Source organism: Rousettus aegyptiacus, unplaced genomic scaffold, assembly GCF_014176215.1.
Source record: "Rousettus aegyptiacus isolate mRouAeg1 unplaced genomic scaffold, mRouAeg1.p scaffold_m13_p_9, whole genome shotgun sequence".
Taxonomy (NCBI): Eukaryota; Metazoa; Chordata; class Mammalia; order Chiroptera; family Pteropodidae; genus Rousettus; species Rousettus aegyptiacus.
Window position 1 is genome coordinate 4,946,710 of NW_023416312.1, and position 20,881 is coordinate 4,967,590.

The window sequence follows — 20,881 nt, forward strand, 5'->3', positions numbered from 1 at the left end:
GAATCATATAGTAAGTATGTGACTGTCTTCTTTCACTTAGCATAACGTTTTCTAGGTTAATTTATATTGTTGCATATGCCAATATTTCATTTCTTTTTATTGTCAAATAAGATTCCATTGTGTGGATATATCACATTTTATTTTTCATATATTAGTTGATGGGCCTTTGGATCATTTCTACTTTTTTGGCTATTATGAATAATGCCACTATGACCACTTGTTTATAAGTTGTGTGCACATATATTTTCACTTCTCTTGGGTATATACCTAGAGATGGAATTACTGGGTCACGTGGTCATTCTGTGTTTAAACTTTCGAGGAACTGCCAGATAATTTTCCAAAGTGGCTTCACCACTTTACATGCCTACCAGCACTGTCGGAGCTTCGAACTACTGTGCATCCTGATCAACACTGGTTATCATCCATCTTTTGATTATGGCCATCCTAGTGGATGTGAAGTGGTATCTCTTTGAGGTTTTGATTCCCTGATGATGAATGATGTTGAGCAACGTTTTGTTTCCTGATTGACCATTTGCATATCTCTTATTGGAGAAGTATTTATTCACATCCTTTGCCATTATTTATTATTCTGTTGTAAGAATTCTTTATATAGTCTAGATACAAGTACTTTGTCTAATACATGATTTAATCTGTAATTATTTTGATTTATCTTATTTTTGTCCTCTCCAATTAGAATGTAAGCTCCCTAACGGGAAGGACAGCATACATTTCTTTGCTTCTTTCATCTCCAGTGCTTATCAGGTGTAAAACAAGTACGAAGGAATGAATGGGCAAACTATCGTGTACATAGCAGTTCTTACACCTTGTAGCTACCACTTAGACAAAGCAGATCAATAGTTTCTGTCCCAACGAAAACTAATGGGCCAGTTCCCAATGGAAATACAACTAAAAATGGCCTACACTCAGCAAATTATTTTCCCTAATTGTAGTGACACTGTTGGTGGCCTACCCAGCATCAATTCTCACTGGTCCTCCCTCAAAACAAAACCCTGGGCTTGTTCTGTCTGGCATGTAGTCCATCCCCACATAGTACATGGGACTCCATCTCCCCCATTTTTCCCAGAGGCCCGTTTGTAATCGCTGGGCTTCCTCGCGTTAAGCATTTATATTCCACGGTGACTCAGTGGGAAAGCGTACCTCATACCGATGTCTGTGTCTTTCGTCTACGAAAGGAACATCACCATACAGTTTCCCTGTAAAGATAAGAGAGTGAAATTAATATTGACATGATCAGCTTTGGAACTACACCCATGGCATGTGTGTGGGAGAAGTCTCTGATCTCTGTCAGGGGCCCCAAAATGAACAAGACTTCAGATAGGAATCTAGGTTTCTTTTCTTATGATATAGGACAGCAATAGCTTCCTTGAAACCCTGAAGCACTTTTCAAGTATACCAAGACTCTTAACCAGGAGCACGTGGCTGAGTAGCATGTGGGGCTTCTTATACATGCCCATGTCGCCGCACACGCTGCAACCCAGGACAGTATCTTGGGCATGACTTATTTGGCAATGGGCGTAGTGATCAGTGGGATGGCCAAAGACTACAGTGTCAGGTGGATAGAAGTGGGATCTGTCACCAGATGCCTCTCAGAAACAGGCCCCACAGGAGCAGGTGGAGAAGCAGGATGGCCCAGGCGCCAATTGGGCGACAGCACTGGAGCAGTTGGAGGGGCCAACAGCCAAGGGGCCAGAAGACCTGCCAGCAATGCTGGAACACATCGTCAAACCCCAACAGAAACAGGAGGAACGCTCAGTTCAACAGGCGGGGGATTGTCAGACTCTCCAAGATGTCGTGAGGCTGTGGAACAGGATGTTTACGCTAAGAGAGACCAAATATGCCAATATCTAGTTTGAGCTTTTGACTTGGATGAAGAAAATGCAAATAGATTTTGTATTTCCTTATGACTCAATATGACCAATTACCATGGCTGAACTTCTATTTGCAGTTCTGTCCGTATTGACTGAGCTCCCCAGGGGTGATGTTAATGACAGTAAGTATCTAGGATATGCGTTTTAGGAAAACAAAAAACAAACAAACAAAAAAAAACAGGAATAGTCAGGATAGGGAGCTCCTTTGAGAGAACACCAACATGCCGTTATTCAAGACAGAATGTTGGTACTCAAAATATTAGTTCATAAAAATTAAAGGAAAAATGAAAGAAAAAAGAAAGCAGATAAATTCCCAGTTGAAAAAAAAAATGGAAGCATATATCTTTAGGAAATTAGAATGAAAAGCAGTGGAAAGATCTGGACCTAACTTTGAGAGGATTCTGATCCCTTTATGACCTCTGACTTTGTGACTGGTCTTTACCTCCTATAGTCCAAAATCTCTTCTCTTCTTCCTTCATTACGACAGATGACTTGCCAAATCTAGTAATAAAGCCTGCCAGTATTATCAGAGATGGTAAAGAAAATGGCAAAACTCTAGAAATTAAGATAGAAGGAATTACATCTTCAAGTCATCCTAGTAGGATATAACGTGAACTTTGAAAGTGCATGGCCTGTGCCTGTTGCCGGGCCTATGGCCAGCTTTGCATTTGCTGAGATCTCTCAGGTGAAAGGCAGAGCGGGGAGGCACAGTGGCTCTGGAGCCAGACTGCCTGGCTTTGAATTCCATTACACCATTTAATGGACGTATGTGTGTCTTGGGTAAAATATTGCAATTGTCCGCGTTGGCTTCCTTGTCTGTAAAATGGGGATTATGACAGTCTCTGCTTCCTAAGATTGTTGGGTGGACTAAATCAATCAAAATATGTGAAGCACTAGAATAGTATGTAAACCATGAGGTTCCTATTGTCATCTCTAGACCAGAAATCCAAATAGGAAGAACAGAAGTTAGAACAGAAATGCGACAAGATAACAGACATGATAGGGACCCGTCCCCTCAACTCTTGAGATCAGTGCCTAGCACATAAGGCACATAAGCAGGTACTCAATCAACATTTGCTGAATGAATGAAGAATAATATATACATGTATATAGATAGATATAGATGGATATGAAATGTACATGGTACATGATGAAACATGTTTTCGGAACTTTGGAAACGTTATTTTGTGCATTCAAAATCCATCTTGATCACCTGTCAAGAATGAATTTACAAAATTAATCCATTGCCATATCCATGAAAAAAGAAAATAATTAAAATTTCCTTTACTATGTTGAGAATTAGCTCAGAATGTTACCAGTTTGATTTGATTTGAAAACACCTTCGAAACAAAATAAAACTAAGAATGCTCACTCCAGGGTGCTGGCACCAGGGATTCTGATTTGGTAACTCTCAGGGGAGTACCCAGGCGCGTGGGTACCATGAGTGACTGCCCATGCATTCCCGATTAGGAACCACTAATCCACAGTCACCAAAAGTGTTATAGGAGGACAACGGCTGGCAAGGCGAGGTGCTGAACATAGAATGAATCTAGGTGCGGAGTGCAAAGACTGAGCAGTAGATATCCGATGTCGTTATGAGCGGTTCTCTGGATGGATGTATTGGGTACCCCTGCCATGCGATGAGCCCAGGCACGGGAAATCCTCAAGAACCACCAAATGACAGTCTTCCTTTCTGTCCCAGTCTTTTTGGAGATAAAACACAACAGACATTAACTGCACATAAGCTCAATGTTCACGTACAAAGCAAGAGTTAGCAAAGGTTTGGAGAAAGAAAACTGATGGAAGTCTTAAGACCTATGAAATACTTCCAATGTAGGCAGCGGGACCCCAATAATGTGTATGGTGGGGTCGTCAGAAACAAAAACACTTTGCAAAATTACGCCATCTACTCCTCGAATTTGCTACTGGGTAGATTCTGTCTCATATATATTTTTAACCCATTAATCGTCCTGCCCACACCCACCTTTGTGTCAGTAATCCTAGCAACTGAATCTGATTTATTTCTCTCTCCTTTTCGGAGCCGAAGCTTCTCCTCACCAAAAGAAAAGCTATATAAGCTAAAAGGTGGAAGCAATCCTAATGCCCATGGCAGATGATGTGATCCCACAAGGCTCCCCAGGGGACAGATAATTGGTATATCTGGCTGGCGTAGTGTTGGCAGATACACGTTTTAAATTTTTTAATAAGTTGCCAATATTTAAAAATCAGAAGCTCTCTCATAAAATTCTCAATTCACAAATTCTCTTGAAAATGGGGAAGAATGGTAATAGTGAAGCCCACAGTTCTTCATGCAACTTCAGCTGTAGCAGTTATTCCTTTGACGAGGCGAGTGCTTGTCGATTTGCCCCAGTCCTCACCACTCCCTACTGCCTCTCTAACCCTGAGTGTAGCTGCCACTGATCGTTGAGCTTAAGCTGTGCTGTTTCTCACACCTGGTTGTTTGACTCGTTTACATTCCCTATCTGGCCCTGGGGCCAGACTGGCCCAGCTGCTCAGTCCAATGTTGATTCAGTACGCGTCCCATTTCCAGCCACGCACATGGTTTGTGACTGGCTTTCAGAGGCCAGGGGTAGGGGGCCTTCGGTTTTCGCATCCCCTGCTCTCCCTCTCACAGACACTCCTCTTGAAACAAGGCTCTCAGCACTACGAGGCTTTCAGCCCTGGGAGTTGCTTGGGTTTCGCCATCCCGTCTTTGATTAAGGCCCGGTCATTTGGTATTGCAAGGTGGTTGAGAGTTCAGGCTCTGCTATCAGCTCAGCGACTTTCTATCAGGTGACTTAACCTTGCTAAGCTTCCTTTCTGTCACACGAAATGCAGTTGGGTCCCAGGAGTGCTAAGAGTGATATTGAAATGATACACTAAGTATCTTAATTACAGATGCTTACAAAAAGCACAGTCGAGGCCGGCCACTTTCTCTCTCCTTTTTCATTTATTACTTTTGGATTTTTTTTTTTATTTAAAAAATTTTTTTAATTGAAGAAATGATTTTTAAAAATCTTCCCCCTGTTTACCTTCTCCCTCCCCCATACCCTCTGGTAACCACTAGTCCATTGTCCATGTATTTTTGGATTTTAGTTTATCATTCCTTTAATTTTTATAAAACATCTCACTTCATTTAAGTATCTAAACTCCTCCCCTTTCCCTAATTTTATTTTTCATGATCTGCTTTTCTAGTATAAAAATGCTAATTTTCTATTTTAAAAATGCTAGTCCTTGCGTTTAACTCTACATTGCAGTGTTACATTCTTTTTCCTGGTTTGTATCTCTCTCCTCCCGCCATATAGTATTCTTATCCCATTTTTAACATCTCTTTTCTTAGGTTTTCTGTATTCTTCTCAATACTAGGCCACTAACTGAAGTTTATCTCAAGCTTTGAGAGAGTGACAGATCGATATAAACCCTTCACACTTACGATCCTAACAGCCACACCTGAGTAGCACTTTTTGCTGTGGCAGGCACTGTCCTAAGGACCCGTGTGTATGGCTGATTTCACCCTTACAGGAATCCCACGAGGCAGGTGCTATTCTGATGTTCGTTTTACAGGTGCAGAAACCACAGCATAGCGGGGTAAGGAGCTACACGGCCAGCAGAGTTAGGGCTAGAGGGGCCTCTGATGGGGAGTGTGGCTCCAGGGGCCGGGCTGTTAAGCACTCCACTGGTTCCCCTGGGTGAAGTGCTCAGGACAGTGTCAGTCTAGTAAGCGGGACATAAATGCCATCTTATGTGCGTATGATTAAAGGAGCTATGGCTCAGACCCATGAATCCCCATATTAACAAATGCACATCACCGCACAGTTTTCCCAGCAAAAGGCAGGACAAGGCAGGGGAGGCATCTTACAGTGTGGAAGGCTTGCTGGGTGGCACACTCCTTTTAAATTTGTGTCTCAGCACAACAAGTTACCCGTAGCATGGACTTTCAGCATCTCGAAATTCTTGACAACCTCTTTTAAACTGTTTTGTAAATCATCTCATTACCCTGCTAAGAATTTTTTGCGGTATGGTTTTTTTTTTTTCCCTCAAACTTCCTAAGAATGTAACCACACCAGAAACTAGAAGCTGTTTTTCTCTAGCAATGCTTTGATAAGAGATAAGAAAGCAAAAGCAAGTTTTCCAGCCCCTGAAAATTTGTCTCTCCTTTTCCCCATTTCTTCCAGTTCTTTTCAATTCAAGATTGAACCACTCTGCATTTCCATCGCCATGAATTTTACCCAGATTCTTAAGACTGGGGTTCGCTCGATACCTTCCTAATTAGCCTCCTGCCTCTGTTTTCTCGGAACAGAAACCTTTTCTCTGATAATAAAGCAGAACCAAGCGTTTAGCCAAGTCCTTCTCTGTATTATGAGAAAACGCCGAGAAGGTCCCCTAAAGGAATGAAGTCTTTTCCTAAAGCACTCAACTTCCACCTGCCATGTCCAGCTGGCTTCGCTGGTGTCCTGCACCCTAGACTCTGCCCCCTGGTCTAAGGCATCACCCAGAGGAGTTCTCCATGGCCTCCTTTGTCAGCTGATGTCCGTCAGCTTCAAGTCAAGTGGCACTGTCCAGGTGTCATCTGCCCTAAGGATGAGGGTCACCTCAGAACTCTGAATGGGCCATCACCAGGACCTGGTCTCCAGCTGCATTGGCTGCACTGCAGGGGGCTCCTGATTCCTTCCAATATGTCGTGTGGCTGCATTTGCCGCTGGCCTCCACTCACTTCTAACAATCCCCCAGGCCCAGCACGGCACTCAGGGGGTGGCCCTTTCGCCCAGGCCTCCTCGTCACCTTTCCACCCCTGCGCATCCCCCCGTTTCTAAAGATGAGGGTTCCCTGACCATCTGGGCGCTGATTTGGAGGACAGAGTTACACAATTGCATGTCCGATTGGGACTGCTTTAAATTGAGTTTAGTACCAGCGCACATACACCAGAATGTCCCCTATTCAAACATGTGACCTCATTGGTCTGAAACACATATTCTTTTCCACTGGTGACATTTTGGTTTTGAAAACCACACTCGGCGTGGACAGAGACCTGCTTCCAAGCCAGGGCGAGTCTCGGCAACAGGTCTGGGACCTGTCCAAACCTTTAACCCTGGGGCTTGGAATATTTTGCAAACACATCAAACAAGTTTCCAGCTGTCCCCTGAAGAGCTCTGAACCTTCTCTAAATTGCTTGGAACTTTATTATCTTCCCATCTCTCATGCTCAGCTGAGTCACAGGCAAAGCGAAAAAGTTTACTTTTGGAGTCTTAAAACCTTTTTATAACAAAGTTCCTCGGCGCTTTCTCTGGTTCCCCTGTTACCTGAGCCTGACCCCCTCCATCTCTAGCCACACGCCTCATTCTAGATTTCTCTTCAAAGCACCTGCTCTGCACCATTTCTCCTCACTTTTTAAAAGTCGTCCAATGAGTTAATAGACCAAGTAAAGGCGTCACTATAAGGAGAAAAGTCCTAACAACTACATTCCCAGATAAAACGTGTTGTTGTTGCTGTTTTTTTCAAACTGAGAATGATGGAGCAAGAAAAATAATAAATATACCAGCAAAAAGACGAGAGAAAGAAAGAATACTACATGCAGTACAGTTAACATCATTAGGAACTGGTTCACCCCTTTTTTCAAACAATCTGGCAGAATTATTAGTCATAATTCAAAGGGTAATGGTTCATACCCTCTGACCTAATGCTCCAACTCCTAAAAATCTATGCTAAGGAAATAATTAAAAGTGCATAAACACTGTGTCAAGATGTTCCCATCAGTGTTTTTCTAACAAAATGCAAGGAACAACTTGAAATTTTTAACAGTAAGAAAAGAATCAGTATATTATAGTTCCTTAACTCAATTAAAAATGACATGCCCAAATAATACACATGAACACTAGATATATGAAAAAGTCTCGATACAATAAAAGACTGTATAAAGTTTGGAAAATATCATGAATATGCAATTAATACTTAGGAGAAAGGTTAGAGATACACGGTTTGGAAAAATACCTTATTTCTAAAGACCCTTGAACCAGTTTTGACAATTCCATACACACGATTAGTCCTCTTATAAGAAAAATCCTTTGCAAACCAAGACAACACACACACAGAACATGAGAGTGAGCCTCTGTGAACACATTTCCTATAAATAGAGCAAACGATCAACGGTACTTTTGTCCAAATCAGTTTATACCATAATTTCCACTTCAGAAAACTCTAATTCAACAAGAGTTGTATAAACATTAACTATGTACAGCTTTTTGTATGTCAACCCTTTCTCGATAAAGTGGTTAAAAAAAAGAAAATTCAAATTCATAGTTTCCATAAACCTTAAGTAACTAACAGGTAACTAAGAAGAAAAGAGGAATTGTTCTTGATAAATATAAAAATTATGATTGCTCTAGTAATCCAGCCATTGTGTCTATTGATACCTTTAGGCTTTGGCCCTATTTCGAAGCTCTCTCTTTGACTAAAAAACTAAAACAAAACAACAACAACAACAAAAAAACACCTCTTTACTTTCCTGTTTTTCTATTTAATCCAGTGCATTGCAATCGCTGGCCTATAAATCAAATATAAATAAAGAATGAATAGCATCAAAATGCTTTTCATCAAAACGATGTTATTTGGCAATGTGGCCAAATGTATTTTGTTCTTATTATTCCTGCAGAAATGTGCTGACTAGGAAAAAAAAAAAGTCTATAAAATAAATGGGCTGACTAGAGGAAAAAATGTCCTACAAAAGTGTGTTGGCTTGGGAAAAAGATAAGCTCCCACAAAAGAAATATGCCAACTAGGAAAAAACGCCCACAAAACACTGTGGAGCCATGCGTAGTGGTCACATGCTTATCTCTTACCTATCACACTACGTTTTGGGGAGACCTCTGGAAGACCTCACACAGGTGGGAGGGCAAAACCTTATGCCTGCTGGGGACCCTAGGTTTGTATATTCACATGCTTTTTGCAAACTGTGAAGCATAATTTCAGTTTAAGGTAGACCTGGAAACAACCCAAATGTCTATCAACTGAAGAAAGTCTCAACAATGTGATACAGCCATACAGTAGAATATTATTCAGACATAAAAGGGAAAGAAGGACTGATACATGTTACAGTGTGGATGTACCTTAAAAACATTATGCTAAAAAACAAACAAAACATTATGCTGAATGGAAGCGGCCAAACAGAAAACCACATGTCATACGGTTCCATTTCTATGAAATGTCCAGAAGAGGCAAATCTATAGAGATGGTTAGTAGATTAACTTAGGGCTGGAGAAGTAGTGTTGATAGCTAAAGAGGGAACATGTTTCTTTTTGAAGTGGTAAAAATGTTCAAATATTGACTGTGGTGATAGTTACACAACTCTGTGAAATCATTACGAAATAGTAAATTGTACACTTTTGACAGATGAATTGAATGGGATGTAAATTATATCTCGATAAAGCTGTTTAAAATTTTTTTTTCCAGGTAGGCAAAAGACATTAAGTAACAAGCTTTGATGTTATATGTAAAATTCATAAAAATCATCAACATTACTTTTATGGCTACTGTAAAGAAAATCAAATCCTGAATCCATCTTATTTCCATCAAAACAAAAATCGTAAGTATATTAAACACGTGCTTTAAAAAAAAAGGTTAGTACAATTATCACTGAATCTTTTATAGCAGATGTAATTTCAAAACTAAATTTCTATATTTTGTCGCTTAGGCAATCATTTGAACACAATTTCAAAGTATTTGAAAACATCTGAAAGCCAAAGAATCGATGCTAATAGCCACAAAGAGAGAAAAAATCTTATAAAGAAAACAGTCACTTAGAGAACGGTGTTTTTTTTCTTTTAACGGTTTCTTATCCAGAGAAAGTAGGGAAATGTGTGGACTTTGAAACTTCTCCTTTTTCAATTTCATTCTTGATAGGAAGCTTTATATTCCTTAGAAGCTGTTTATCATCCTTAAAGGAGAAACTCATATTTCTGGTCTTATTCTTCTTTGAGGTAAGAAGGCATTTTTCTCAGGCATTCTTATAACTTCCTGGGAGCGAGGCTGGCTGCCCCAGGGACCTGGGCTCCCTCCTCTGCAGTTGGCCCTTCTATCAGCACGCATGCCCCCTTTCATGCCTTTCTTTCTAGTTGTTTCGAGGCCATGGAAGGGCAGGACTAGTATCTGTCCTGGTCACTACTGCACGGGCAGAATCTCTCACGGTGCGTATGGCACAGAGTAGGCACTCAAGATATATTTACTAAATTGAATTAGGGGCTTTGGGGTTTTTTTTACATTAAGTTGTTCTCATGGGGTATGTTAAATGTTGGGGCAAAATTCCTCAGAATTTAGAACAATCTTATGGGGAGGAGAAGATCAGTAAATATGAGCGCATGATATTTTCCTCTCCCCACACTGGAGCTACTGGGGGGACGGAGAAATAGCCTCCTGAGACACAACTGCCCTCTTCCTCAAGAAGTTCCTAAGTTAGTGTCTAAAACCAAGCAGACGTGAAATACTTAAACATGGAGTTTAAATGTAGTGGCGAGAACAGTGGATTCAAAAGAACTGAGTGGGGATCAGGGCTCTCTCCAAGGGAGGACATCCCCAGAGCACTGGATAGGGCATCGGGGAGATCATATAAGAAGGGGTGTTCACGTGGGTCCTGCCGACCCTTCCGGGGAAAAGAATGGGAAGGCAGGAGGAGCAGACACGTTTGCGGGTGGGGGAGGGGACAGGTGAGAGGAAGTCGGAGCCCCTGAGGCTGCTGGAAGGGAAGCGGGAGAGGTGGGGGGGGCAAAGCAAATGACACCGGAAGTCTTATAAAACAAACGATCTGAGAAACTTACTTAAGATTGAATTTTCAGTTTTGAAAACAGTTCTTCTTATTCCCAGCCTCATCGTTCCTCCCAAATTGCCAGGGTTGTGTTCCGGCATATCAATCACCTTAGAAAACAAAAACAAATCTGGTTTTGTCAACTCGTAAAGATATCGTTTCTCCAATTTCAAGCTTTGCTTTTAGAGGAAGGATCATTGGGTAAGGATGTTCCATAAACAATAAAATCTGATATTCCTTCCAGTTTTCCTATTCGAATACGGTCATACTCTCTACAAGCCTCATAGTATATTTCCTTTTTGTCTCTGCTTCTCATCTTTCATTCAAATCACTTGTAAAAAATTCATCAGAGGCGTCTTGATGACCTTCCTTCTGTCAGAACTCAACCTGTCAGTTCTGGGCAATGTTCACACTTCGAGCTCTGGGCGTCTGGGGCCTCCCACTTTTGTATTCACGTCCCTCCCATAATAGCCGCCCTCTCCCTCTGGCCACTTCGCTCCCTAAAGACTCTCCATAAGCAAACCTGTCAATCTTTGTGGAAAAGAATACCAAAAGTACTCATTTGTAGAAAACCATTAGAAAGATTCTTAAAATCAAAAAAGAAGATAATATCATTCATCCTAGCACATTCTATATATAGGTTAGAAATCTAAGCACCACTGTGGATCTCTCCTTCTTCTTCATCCTTTATATCCAATCTGTCAGGTCCCATCCATATATCCCCTCCGGGATGCCTGCATCCATCCGCAGCTGCGAGCACCACCCAAACCACGGGCCATCGTCACCCGCACCCCAGTCAGAGCTTACTGACTGGCTACCCCGCATGCACAAGGCCTAGTCCACCCTGCGTGCTGCAGGCAGAGTGGTTGTCTAGTTCTCCCGCTTGAAATCCTTGACCGCCTGGTATCGGCCCAACCTAGCCCTCCAGCCTCGCCTTCCGTGACTTTCCCCTCAGTGACCCTGACCTCTGCTCACTGTGACCATCCTCCAGCTCCTCAAGTGCTTCCTCTTTTCTCCCACTACGGGGACTTGGCACGGGCTATCTCCTCTGTCTAGAACATCTTCTCCCATTCCCCTACGCTCTTTTCCTAAATTACACCATCCTTGACCTTGAAATCTTAGCTCAACTATCTGATATGAGCTTCTATGGGAGCCGACAACCCCCAGCGCCGCAGCCCAGTCAGGGCCCTCTGCCTAAGCCGTCCCCATCGGCGCGCTTCCCTCCGTTTGTGTCTGCAGAATGCTCTGTGTGCTAGACTGTGAATCTTTAAGAGCTGGGGCTGTGTTGCCTTCCTTTACTTCTGCATTCTCGGCCCCTCACACATACGGAATTCGCATATGGTACGCAGTGAACGAATGCATGCATGAACGAATGAACTCACACTAAATCATGTCAGATTTATTTTGATGATTACTTCACAGAAATTCAGAGACATGTGATTTTTATGAAAAGCTTGTTCCTGTTACTTACTGCTCTATTTTCTCAGTTTGGTTCCCTACAATCTCATGATTTTGCTTCACCCATGTTTTTAAATCTTATTGAATTTATTGGGGTGACATCGGTTAGTAAGATTATATAGGTTTCAAGTGTACAATTCTATAATGCATCATCCGTGTAGTGCAGTATGTGCTCACTGCCCAAAGTTAAATCTTCTGTCACCATATACTTGACCCCCTTCACCCTTTTCTACCTTCCTCCCATCATCTATTTAAGTTGTTAAAATAGACTACGGTTGGGTGAGTCGAACTGTTCTAATGGAATGTTCAGGTTTTCCTCTCATAAAATCTGTCTTTCTGCTGTTTTTTCTTTTCCATACCTTAACTACCACATATTATTACTCTACAGGAAGCCCTGACAACTGCAATTCCCTGAGATAATAATTTTCCAGGACCTTGTTTGATCTTATCAGTGCCCTAGAAGAATTTTCCAAGCCATCTGAACCCTGTGTCCCAAGACTGGTCTAAGAGTCACAGAGGAGAGGGGGTGGAGAAATAACTTGATTGTACCCCTTGCTGGATGGCGTGCTCGGTTCTAAGTGCTTTTGGCCTTGGCATCTCTTTCTTATCTTCTTTGGTTAGCTAATTATGCCCAGATTAAGTATTACCAGAGTGAGGTGACAGAGGGCATTCGCTTCCAGTTTGCAAATGCCCACACCGTATGTATTTTCAAGGAAAGGGCATTTAAGACTGCGCTATCTGCCACAGACTCGTAAGAAGTCCTAATTTTATTCACAGCCTCGATTTCTACTTCTGTTTAAGATAATCTAAATTATCTAGGAATATCACAGCAATAAGCTCCCCTGCTTTCTCCTTCTCAGCGTACTGTGATCCTCCAGTCCACTCTTGCTTACTGTATTGGGTCCATGTACCCAGAAGAAGTCTTTTAACGTAGTTTTGTTCAATTATTGGCATGTTTGGTATTCATTCGAGAAATGTTCTAATGTGAACCACTGAGAACGGAGTCAAATGACTCAACTAAGAACGGCAAGCCTGATTTATCACTTACTTGAGATGAACCTGACAAACACCTCGAGATCAGAAAATAGTTTCAAAATTAAATTGGGGCAGGGGAAGAGAAGGAATATGCAGTGGGCACACGGGCTGCCCCAGCTCAATTCTCCTCCAACACAGGGGGAAGTCTGGAAATTCCTCATGGAGCGATATGAAAATATTTAGAAACATGAAGGTAAATATCAGGAGAAGCAGCTGGAAAAGTCAAGGGTGGTACAGAGGAAGTGAGCATCACTACATTTTTTTCATGAAAGGCCTTTTGGAACTGTTGGCTTTTTAAACTTTGCACATAGTATTATTTTAATGAAAATACAAATTTCAAGGCCTGAATAGTGAAATGTATTATTTAGGCCTCCCAGTAGGTTATTTATTAGTTCACATTATCCCTGCTCTTTTCAGAAGCAATAAATACAACGTTCTCCTGAAATGATAGCGCAGAAAGAAATCCCAAGGTGTGATAGTCAAGCTGATCCTCCAAGTAAAACGTGCTAGCATAGACACCAGTGGACAAGGCAAAGAAATGTTGGAGTAAGGATGGGGGGAGAGGTGGAAGTAACTGTCTGACTTCGAATGACGCCCCGAACATCAGAGAAAGGACAAAACAGAGCGAGAACCCACAGGAGAGTTGCTAGTCTCTCTGGCCTGGCTCTGAAGGCGGCATCTGGGGATGCCTGTCACACAATCGAAGAACATCCAGGCCATGCACAAGCTGGTGAAATTCAAACACACGGGAAGGGGAAGGTTCGAGAAGGTAGAGAACACAGTGTATTTCTGGCCAAGCTTAGGCCAACCAGCTGCCTTGCTGTTAGCAGACAATCCTGCAAGCTCTAAGGATGACAATATCACTGCCTGCCTCATGGGTTATAAGCAATTTGACTAAGCAACAAAATTAGAGAAAATATCTCTGATCCTGGAATTCTGTCCACAAAACGCCAGAGAAATAAGAGAATATCACAGTTTCCCAACATACCTTTTGGCATTACTGGGTGGTTAAAGAAAAGAACCTCAAATATGTGTTAGCTTTAATCTCAACAGTCCCTAAATTCCCTAGATCTTGCATCTAAGAAGAAAATGCCTCTGCCATTGCGAAAGGACTGCCTTAGGTTTGACCTGAAGACTAGCTGTGATCTGATCTCCACCACAGATCTGTCCTTTCCTGGGATCGAGCCATAGACCATAACGAAAATTAAAAAAGATCAATAAGTAAGGAATATTGGTGGCCATAAAGCTTTAGGAGATCGAAATGTACCCCAAAGGGATAAATGTGCACTAATGAACCTTTAGTGAGTTTCCACAGCTCGTAACAAGGTGTAAGGGGTTCAAGACTTCCCATGTCCTGGCTACCTTAAAGAACAAAGTCCAGGAAAGCGAGGTTCTCCTATGAAAGATGAAACTCCTGAACAGCAGTACATTAAGGACTACAGGGCCTGGGTTCTGACCGACCTCACAGAACCCAGGTCAGGCTGGCTTCCCTCACGCACCTGGGCTTTGGACATTTCGTGTGGTGGAGACGCCACAGGATCCTGTCCCCCAGAAGACCATTTCCAGTCTCTTAGGCAACATACACAGTGATTCTTTCAGACTTTCTAGCATGTTCCTCAAGTACTCCTTACAAGGATTTCTCCAACCTGTTCCTGTCTTCCTGTTCATTAGGTTTTCTATTCATTTTTTTCAAGCCTGCTTCTGATGTTGATTCTCTATGAGTTATAATCAAGTTGGGCATAAAGTATGAAACAATTTTCAGTCGATATTATGTTACGTGATACTGTGTCACAATGCTAGCTAGCTTCAGCGGCCTCTCATCACTGTGCATCAAATCTGAATTCTTCCACGTGGCACTCAGCTTCTGCCCCATTCAGGAACCATCTAGTTATGCCCTCAATACTCTAAGCTGAGGTTTCTCTCTCAGCCACACTGGTCCATTGCTGATGGCCCCTCTGGTCCCCTCCCCACAACCGCACTACACATATAATCGCCTCTTTGCTACTTTCTCAACAGCTGCTTTCCTACGACTCTGGGAGGGCTCGTGCGTTACGGGCACCCTCCAATTCTCCCCGTAATCACCCCGTAGTTAATACCACTGTTATGCTCAAACTACCAAATAAATAACCTATAGACTGCTGACTCATTTTCAATTAGTCCTTATGGTAAGTTGAATAATGTTCCCCTAAAGATGTCCTAGTCCCCAGGGCCTGTGAATATGTCACTTTATATGGCAAAAGGGAGTTGGCAGATATGATTAAATTAAGGTTCTTGAGATGGGAAGATTATCCTGGGTCATCTGGGGGGTTCTGATGTCACCACTAGGTCTTTATAAGAGGGAGGTAGGAGGGTCAGAGTAAGAGATGGAGATGTGCCAATGAAGTAGAAGACAGAGAGGGGGGGAGGGAGGGAGGGAGAGAGGGAGAGGGAGAGAGAGACAGAGAGAGAGGGAGAGGGAGAGAGAGACAGAGGGAGAGGGAGAGAGAGACAGAGAGAGAGGGGGAGAGGGAGAGACAGAGAGACAGAGAGACAGACAGACACTGAGACTAGAAGAGGCCACATTGCTGGCTTTGAAGATGGAGGAAGGGGCCAGGAGCAGGAAGCCTCTAGAAGCTGGAAAAGGCAAAGACACAGCCTCATCCCCAGAGCCTGCAGAAGGAAAGCTGCCCCGCTGACCCGCTTCATATTTCTGAGCTCCAGGACTATAATAAATTCGTGTCGTTTTAAGCTACTAAAGTCGTGGTAACTTGTTACGGCAGCGATAGGAAACGAATACTCTCCTTTACTGCACACGAAAGTTTAACCGGCTCCAGCCACCTGTGCTAGCGCCTCCTCTCACAAACTAGCGTGGCCTCGTCTTCTTCGTCTCCACCAGAGTTCAGCACAGTCTCAAGTTCTGACCAAAGGCTCCATAACGAAATCTCCCTGGATTCTTATCAAAAACTAAGAGAGGAAACTGAGGAACTGACTGGCCCGTGGTCCTAAGAGCAGTGGAGGGGTCTCTGAGACACCGTGGATTGTCCCAAGGTGTGGGCAGGCAGGAGGGACAGAGGCGTCGCAGTGCCCAAACCCGCCTCCCACCAGGTACAGGGCTTTGTTTCCCTTTCTGGCCCCTCGAGCTGCGGCATCGCAGAGCAGCGTGATGGAGTCTATGATGCTGAACGCGCTGAGCAGTCCTGGAAATATGTCTACATTTTCCAGTCTTTTAAACTGGTTTTATCTACTAGTAAAAGAAGGGCCTATGTTGTTTCCATCAGGGAAAGAACGTTCTTATACCATCGGGCGTGACCATAACACTCCCGTCTAAGCCCTAGCTCTGACACTGGCCAGCTCTCCTCACAGAAGCCCCGTCCTGGGAAGGTGGCTGAGGGTACAGGCTGGGCCTGGACTGCAGTCTCAGCTCTATTCTCTAGTGATGGTAAGATGAACAGGTCCTCGAATGTGTCTGTAGACTGGATGTGACAGCAGTGTCTGTACACTGCAGGTGACAGCAGACCCCAGCTCACAGGGATGCTGAGGATTTATCAGGGTAATGGGTTGGGTGTCGGGGGCAGCACCCGGCCCACGGTAAAAATCAGCCCTCAGTAAGCCTGGCCACTGAGAAGGCCTCTGGGAACCCAACCCCACGGGACCGCACAGGAAGGTCCCCAAGATGGTGAGCCTCGCAGCCCAGGCAAGGGCTGGATGTGACAAAGAAAGTGAGCTCTGTCACAGGGCGCAGGGAGGGCAGGCAAGGGGGAGGGGCTCCTTTCAGGGGCAGCTGCATTCTAGTCAGGGTCTCTTCTAAACCTCAGGATCAAAGACAACGGGAGCCCACAGACAGCACATCACGCCATTTCTTTTGTGGGGCCTGATACTGACTCTACCCTCTTCCCAAAGATGCTTCTCCAGGCACTGCCTGCTGTGGACTTCGAGTTCAATATCATGGCTGTGGGGGCCTGCAGTACCTGGACCTTTTAATATTAGTTACTCTGGGCTTGGGAAAAAGTGAAGTCTGTCCAAAGATCGAGCAATTGAACAGAGTTGATAAATAACCTTTGCCTCCCTTATTTTTCCATTACCAATCTCATGCCTGTCATTTTTTTTTTTTCCCCTTCTCTGGTTTCAAAATGCACTCTTTGAACACACCCTGTATTTATCACTGTCTCCATATATTTTTAGTTAATGTTTCATGTGAATATCTACGAGTGGATTTCAGGTTTCCCATTGCAGGTTCACCCTCACACTTGAGTCCACGAAAAAAGAAAAAAATAAGAGACAAGAGATGTGGCTGGTGAAACGGAGTAAGTTAAACTTTAAGAAGACCTAAGGGTTGTTTTTCAAGTTCTGTTAGTGTTTACTACAAGCGTAAATTCTGACAAAAAGCAGTATGTTTAATGTTATACACACATGTGTCATTATACAATACATACAACATAAATGTGTTTTGTATGTAACATGTTATCTGTCACATAATATATAATTATTAAAATACTAATTACATGTCGTGTAGTTATTAAGACCATATATAGTTATTAAAATTATTCCTTCACTATAGAGATATAACCGCGTGATGATTTTAGCTCACAAGTGGTAATTTGAGAGAATAGATGATATAAGATGCTATTTCTACAACTGAGGGATTGGAATGTGGGCTGAGATAATGGCATTGTGGTTGCATAGGAGAACATCCTTGTCTGTAGAAGATGCTGAGGCATTTTAGTTGAGAGAAGTTTCTAGATGTCTGTAACTAATACTCAAATGGTTGGGGGGCGGGGAAAGCCCATCCACGGAAAGAGAAAGCAAATGTGGAAATGTTAGCAATTAGCAAATCTGGGCAAAAAGTGGATTGGTGTTTATTGCCTATTTTTGCAACTTCATATAGAGTTAAAAATTGTTTTAAAACGTGTTGGAGGAAAAGGCTATTTCTTCTTATGATTGCTCAACAAAAGCCTACTTCCTGCCAGATGAAACAGAGAGTAATTATAAAAACACTGAAAATTCTTTAAAATCTCGATTAAAATATATTGCCAAAATCAGAATATTTTTGTGTATAATCTTACAACTAAAACCAAAATGCCTATCTTTACTGCAAGAGGGGAGTTAATACGTAGTCAATACTGGCGCATACCAAAATCAAATAATCTGTAAAAAAATCGAGAATAACATATACCAAACAGCAAAGGTGCATGGAATGAGAAATGCTCAAGGTCAGCAGAAAGCTTTTAAAAAACTCTATAAGATTTCACATTTGTTCTCCAAGGTAAATAAGTCCCTAGAATTTTAGAACTAAAAAGCATCAGAGAGAAATATAGTCCAATAGTTCAATCCTTAATTTGTATATAATATAATAAAGGGTCAGAGAAAATTATACAAGTGTGGAAGTGTACAAGTATTTAAAAGCTGTAAGTGCTTTTAAAGTTGATCTGGAACCCCTTCTTGTGAGTTATAATTGGTATTAGATCAATGTCCCCTGGAAATGTCCCAGTTCTTTCATGAAACTCTTTCCAAAAGAAATAAATTTAGTCTCCAATTTTAAATCCTGGCAGTTTCAAGTCTGAAGTATTCTCAATTGAATTAAAGTAAGTCGAGTGTCTTCACAAGTTTTTAGAATGATCAACAAAATCTATTTGGTAAGAAAGAGAGTAATAAGAAATAAAAGCAGATGTGGAAACAACAAATAATAAAAAAAAGTTGAAAAATGACCATGCTGCTTGGTAGTCTTGCTTTGCCGAATGGAATCTAGCTTCTGCCTTTTGCTTTCTGGGCTTTATTCAGGAACTGTTTAGGGGGGGGGGGGGGTGGGTGTGTGTGTGTGTGTGTGTGTGTGTGTGTGTAAAGGTCTTGCTTGTATGTTTGTTATTGTGCATCTGTGAGTACCCGATTTGGCATGGCAGCCTGATTTCTTCAGGATCAGGCTATCCTTTGAGATAAGCTGGCTTCTGTCCAATTCATTGTGGAACAGGGGTTATTTTTACTGAAATTAGTCAGCTTTTGGTTGAGTAATAAACCAGACCGTCTCATTGAAAAAGCGCCTCTCTGTCTACATACATGTAACCAGGCTCTCAGAGATGGTCATTTCCTAGAACTGGCTTTTTAAGCCTTCGGCCTGATCCTTCTGTGATCAGACTGTTCTCGAATGAGGCTGGCAGCTTTCAGTCTTGCAGACTGCTTGAAATGTTTGAGGTTGCTTTGGGCCCCTTACTCTAGAGAAGTCTCTGAAAAATGGGATCTTAGTTATTTAGTATGTTAAGGCCACCTGTCCTCCAGGGACTCTGGCACTTTTCACATACATATTTAACTAAACAGACAGATGTGACCAAAAGTAATTAATAAAATCAGTGGCCACAGTGGGGAACTTTTGAGGTTCTCAAATTCATTTTCTTAAAACCAAATCGGACAATAAAATCAGTGAAGCTGAACGGAATGCCCATTTTGAATGCAATTCTGAGGCTTCCAAATGGGACCAAGATTCTGAAGTTGCCTCTATGCAACATAAAGTTTTAGAATTAACAGAGGTTACTGAACTTTTAAAGAGAGAAAAAACGGTTTCCCACGTGTCCTTCCCCTCTACTCCATTGTCTCAGGCTCCATCTCCAGGTCCACCCTATTCTAGGAGTACTTTGCCTCAGCTTTCTCCAGCATCCTCAAGCTCTTTTTCTCCAATTCCTTTGTTTCAAGATCCGCCTCTGATTCCATCTTGCCTTCCACTACCGACTTCCTTACCCCATTACCCCATTCGCCTCTGGTGTCATCTTCCCTGGAATTCTCTCTCATTCCTTCCTCCCCTGCACTTATCAGTACCTTTCAATTTAAAGTTAAGCCCTCTGGGGACCCTAACAGATCTCAAGTTTCATACATTCCCTGGACTAAAGCTGAGCTAGGAATTCCCTAAGGTAATTGAGGATCCTCACAAATTTGCTGAGGAATTTGATGTCGTGATTCAGACCTACCAGTCTGGGTTTTCTAATTTATATCAGCTACTTCCTGCATTGGTTGGTGAAGGCCAGGCTCGATATTGGATGAGAATTGCCACTGGGAACATCCTGAAAGGGATTTAAAAAAACAATCCTCTAATTCTGGGAGAAGAAACTAAAGAACCTGCTAGAGAACTATCCTGAGCGATTAATTCCTAAGGACTTTCCCAAAGCCTGTTGGTTGGAGCAAAATGCAGATCTGCTCACAAAAGTCTGACGGAGTCTGTTCATGATGGTTGTAACAGACTTCAGGTCATTTTTAAGTTAAAATTCTGATCTTCCTTCAGAATGTTGATGCCACTTGGATGACTTTTAATTCTTTGTTTGTTAATGGGTTAAACAGAGACCTTTCCCTCCTAGTTAAGAGCACCAGGATGGAGTGGGAGACCACGTCCAGCCTAGATGTGGTTAATGTGATCAATCGGCTCGCCCGTACTCTAGATGAGCCACCTTGAAGTAAGACTGCCAAGACTTTTAATTTTCAGCACTGGCAAATAAAAGCCCCAAGATGAAACCAAAAGACTCCAAGTTTCTGCCACTTTTCCAAAGAGCCGGGACATTGGAAAAGGGAACGTCACAAGTTTAGGGCTTCAGGTGTTGTCAGCCTCATAATCGGCCTTCTAACCAGCCTTCCCAAGGTCCTCCTCACCCCGGTCGTGGGGCTCCGAGGGATAATGGGGCTTTTTTCCAACTCTCCCTCTTAATCAGCTTGGAGAACCTTTTCTTCCAATCAGTAATGAATCTCTGTC

The 20,881-nt window shown here is 42.5% G+C and overlaps 1 protein-coding gene across 9 annotated transcripts in view; it reads right to left on the minus strand.

The window, feature by feature from the left end:
• Positions 1-20,881, minus strand: part of CTPS2 (CTP synthase 2) — an 87,224-nt gene that overhangs the window by 21,324 nt on the left and 45,019 nt on the right. For all 9 annotated transcript variants that reach the window (XM_016118707.2, XM_036226609.1, XM_036226608.1 and 6 more), the window contains 2 exons: positions 10,697-10,793; positions 1,159-1,214 (listed from right to left, as the gene is read on the minus strand). In XM_016118707.2, coding sequence (XP_015974193.2) covers positions 1,159-1,214; positions 10,697-10,793 — 153 coding nt within the window. The remainder of the gene's footprint in view (positions 1-1,158; positions 1,215-10,696; positions 10,794-20,881) is intronic.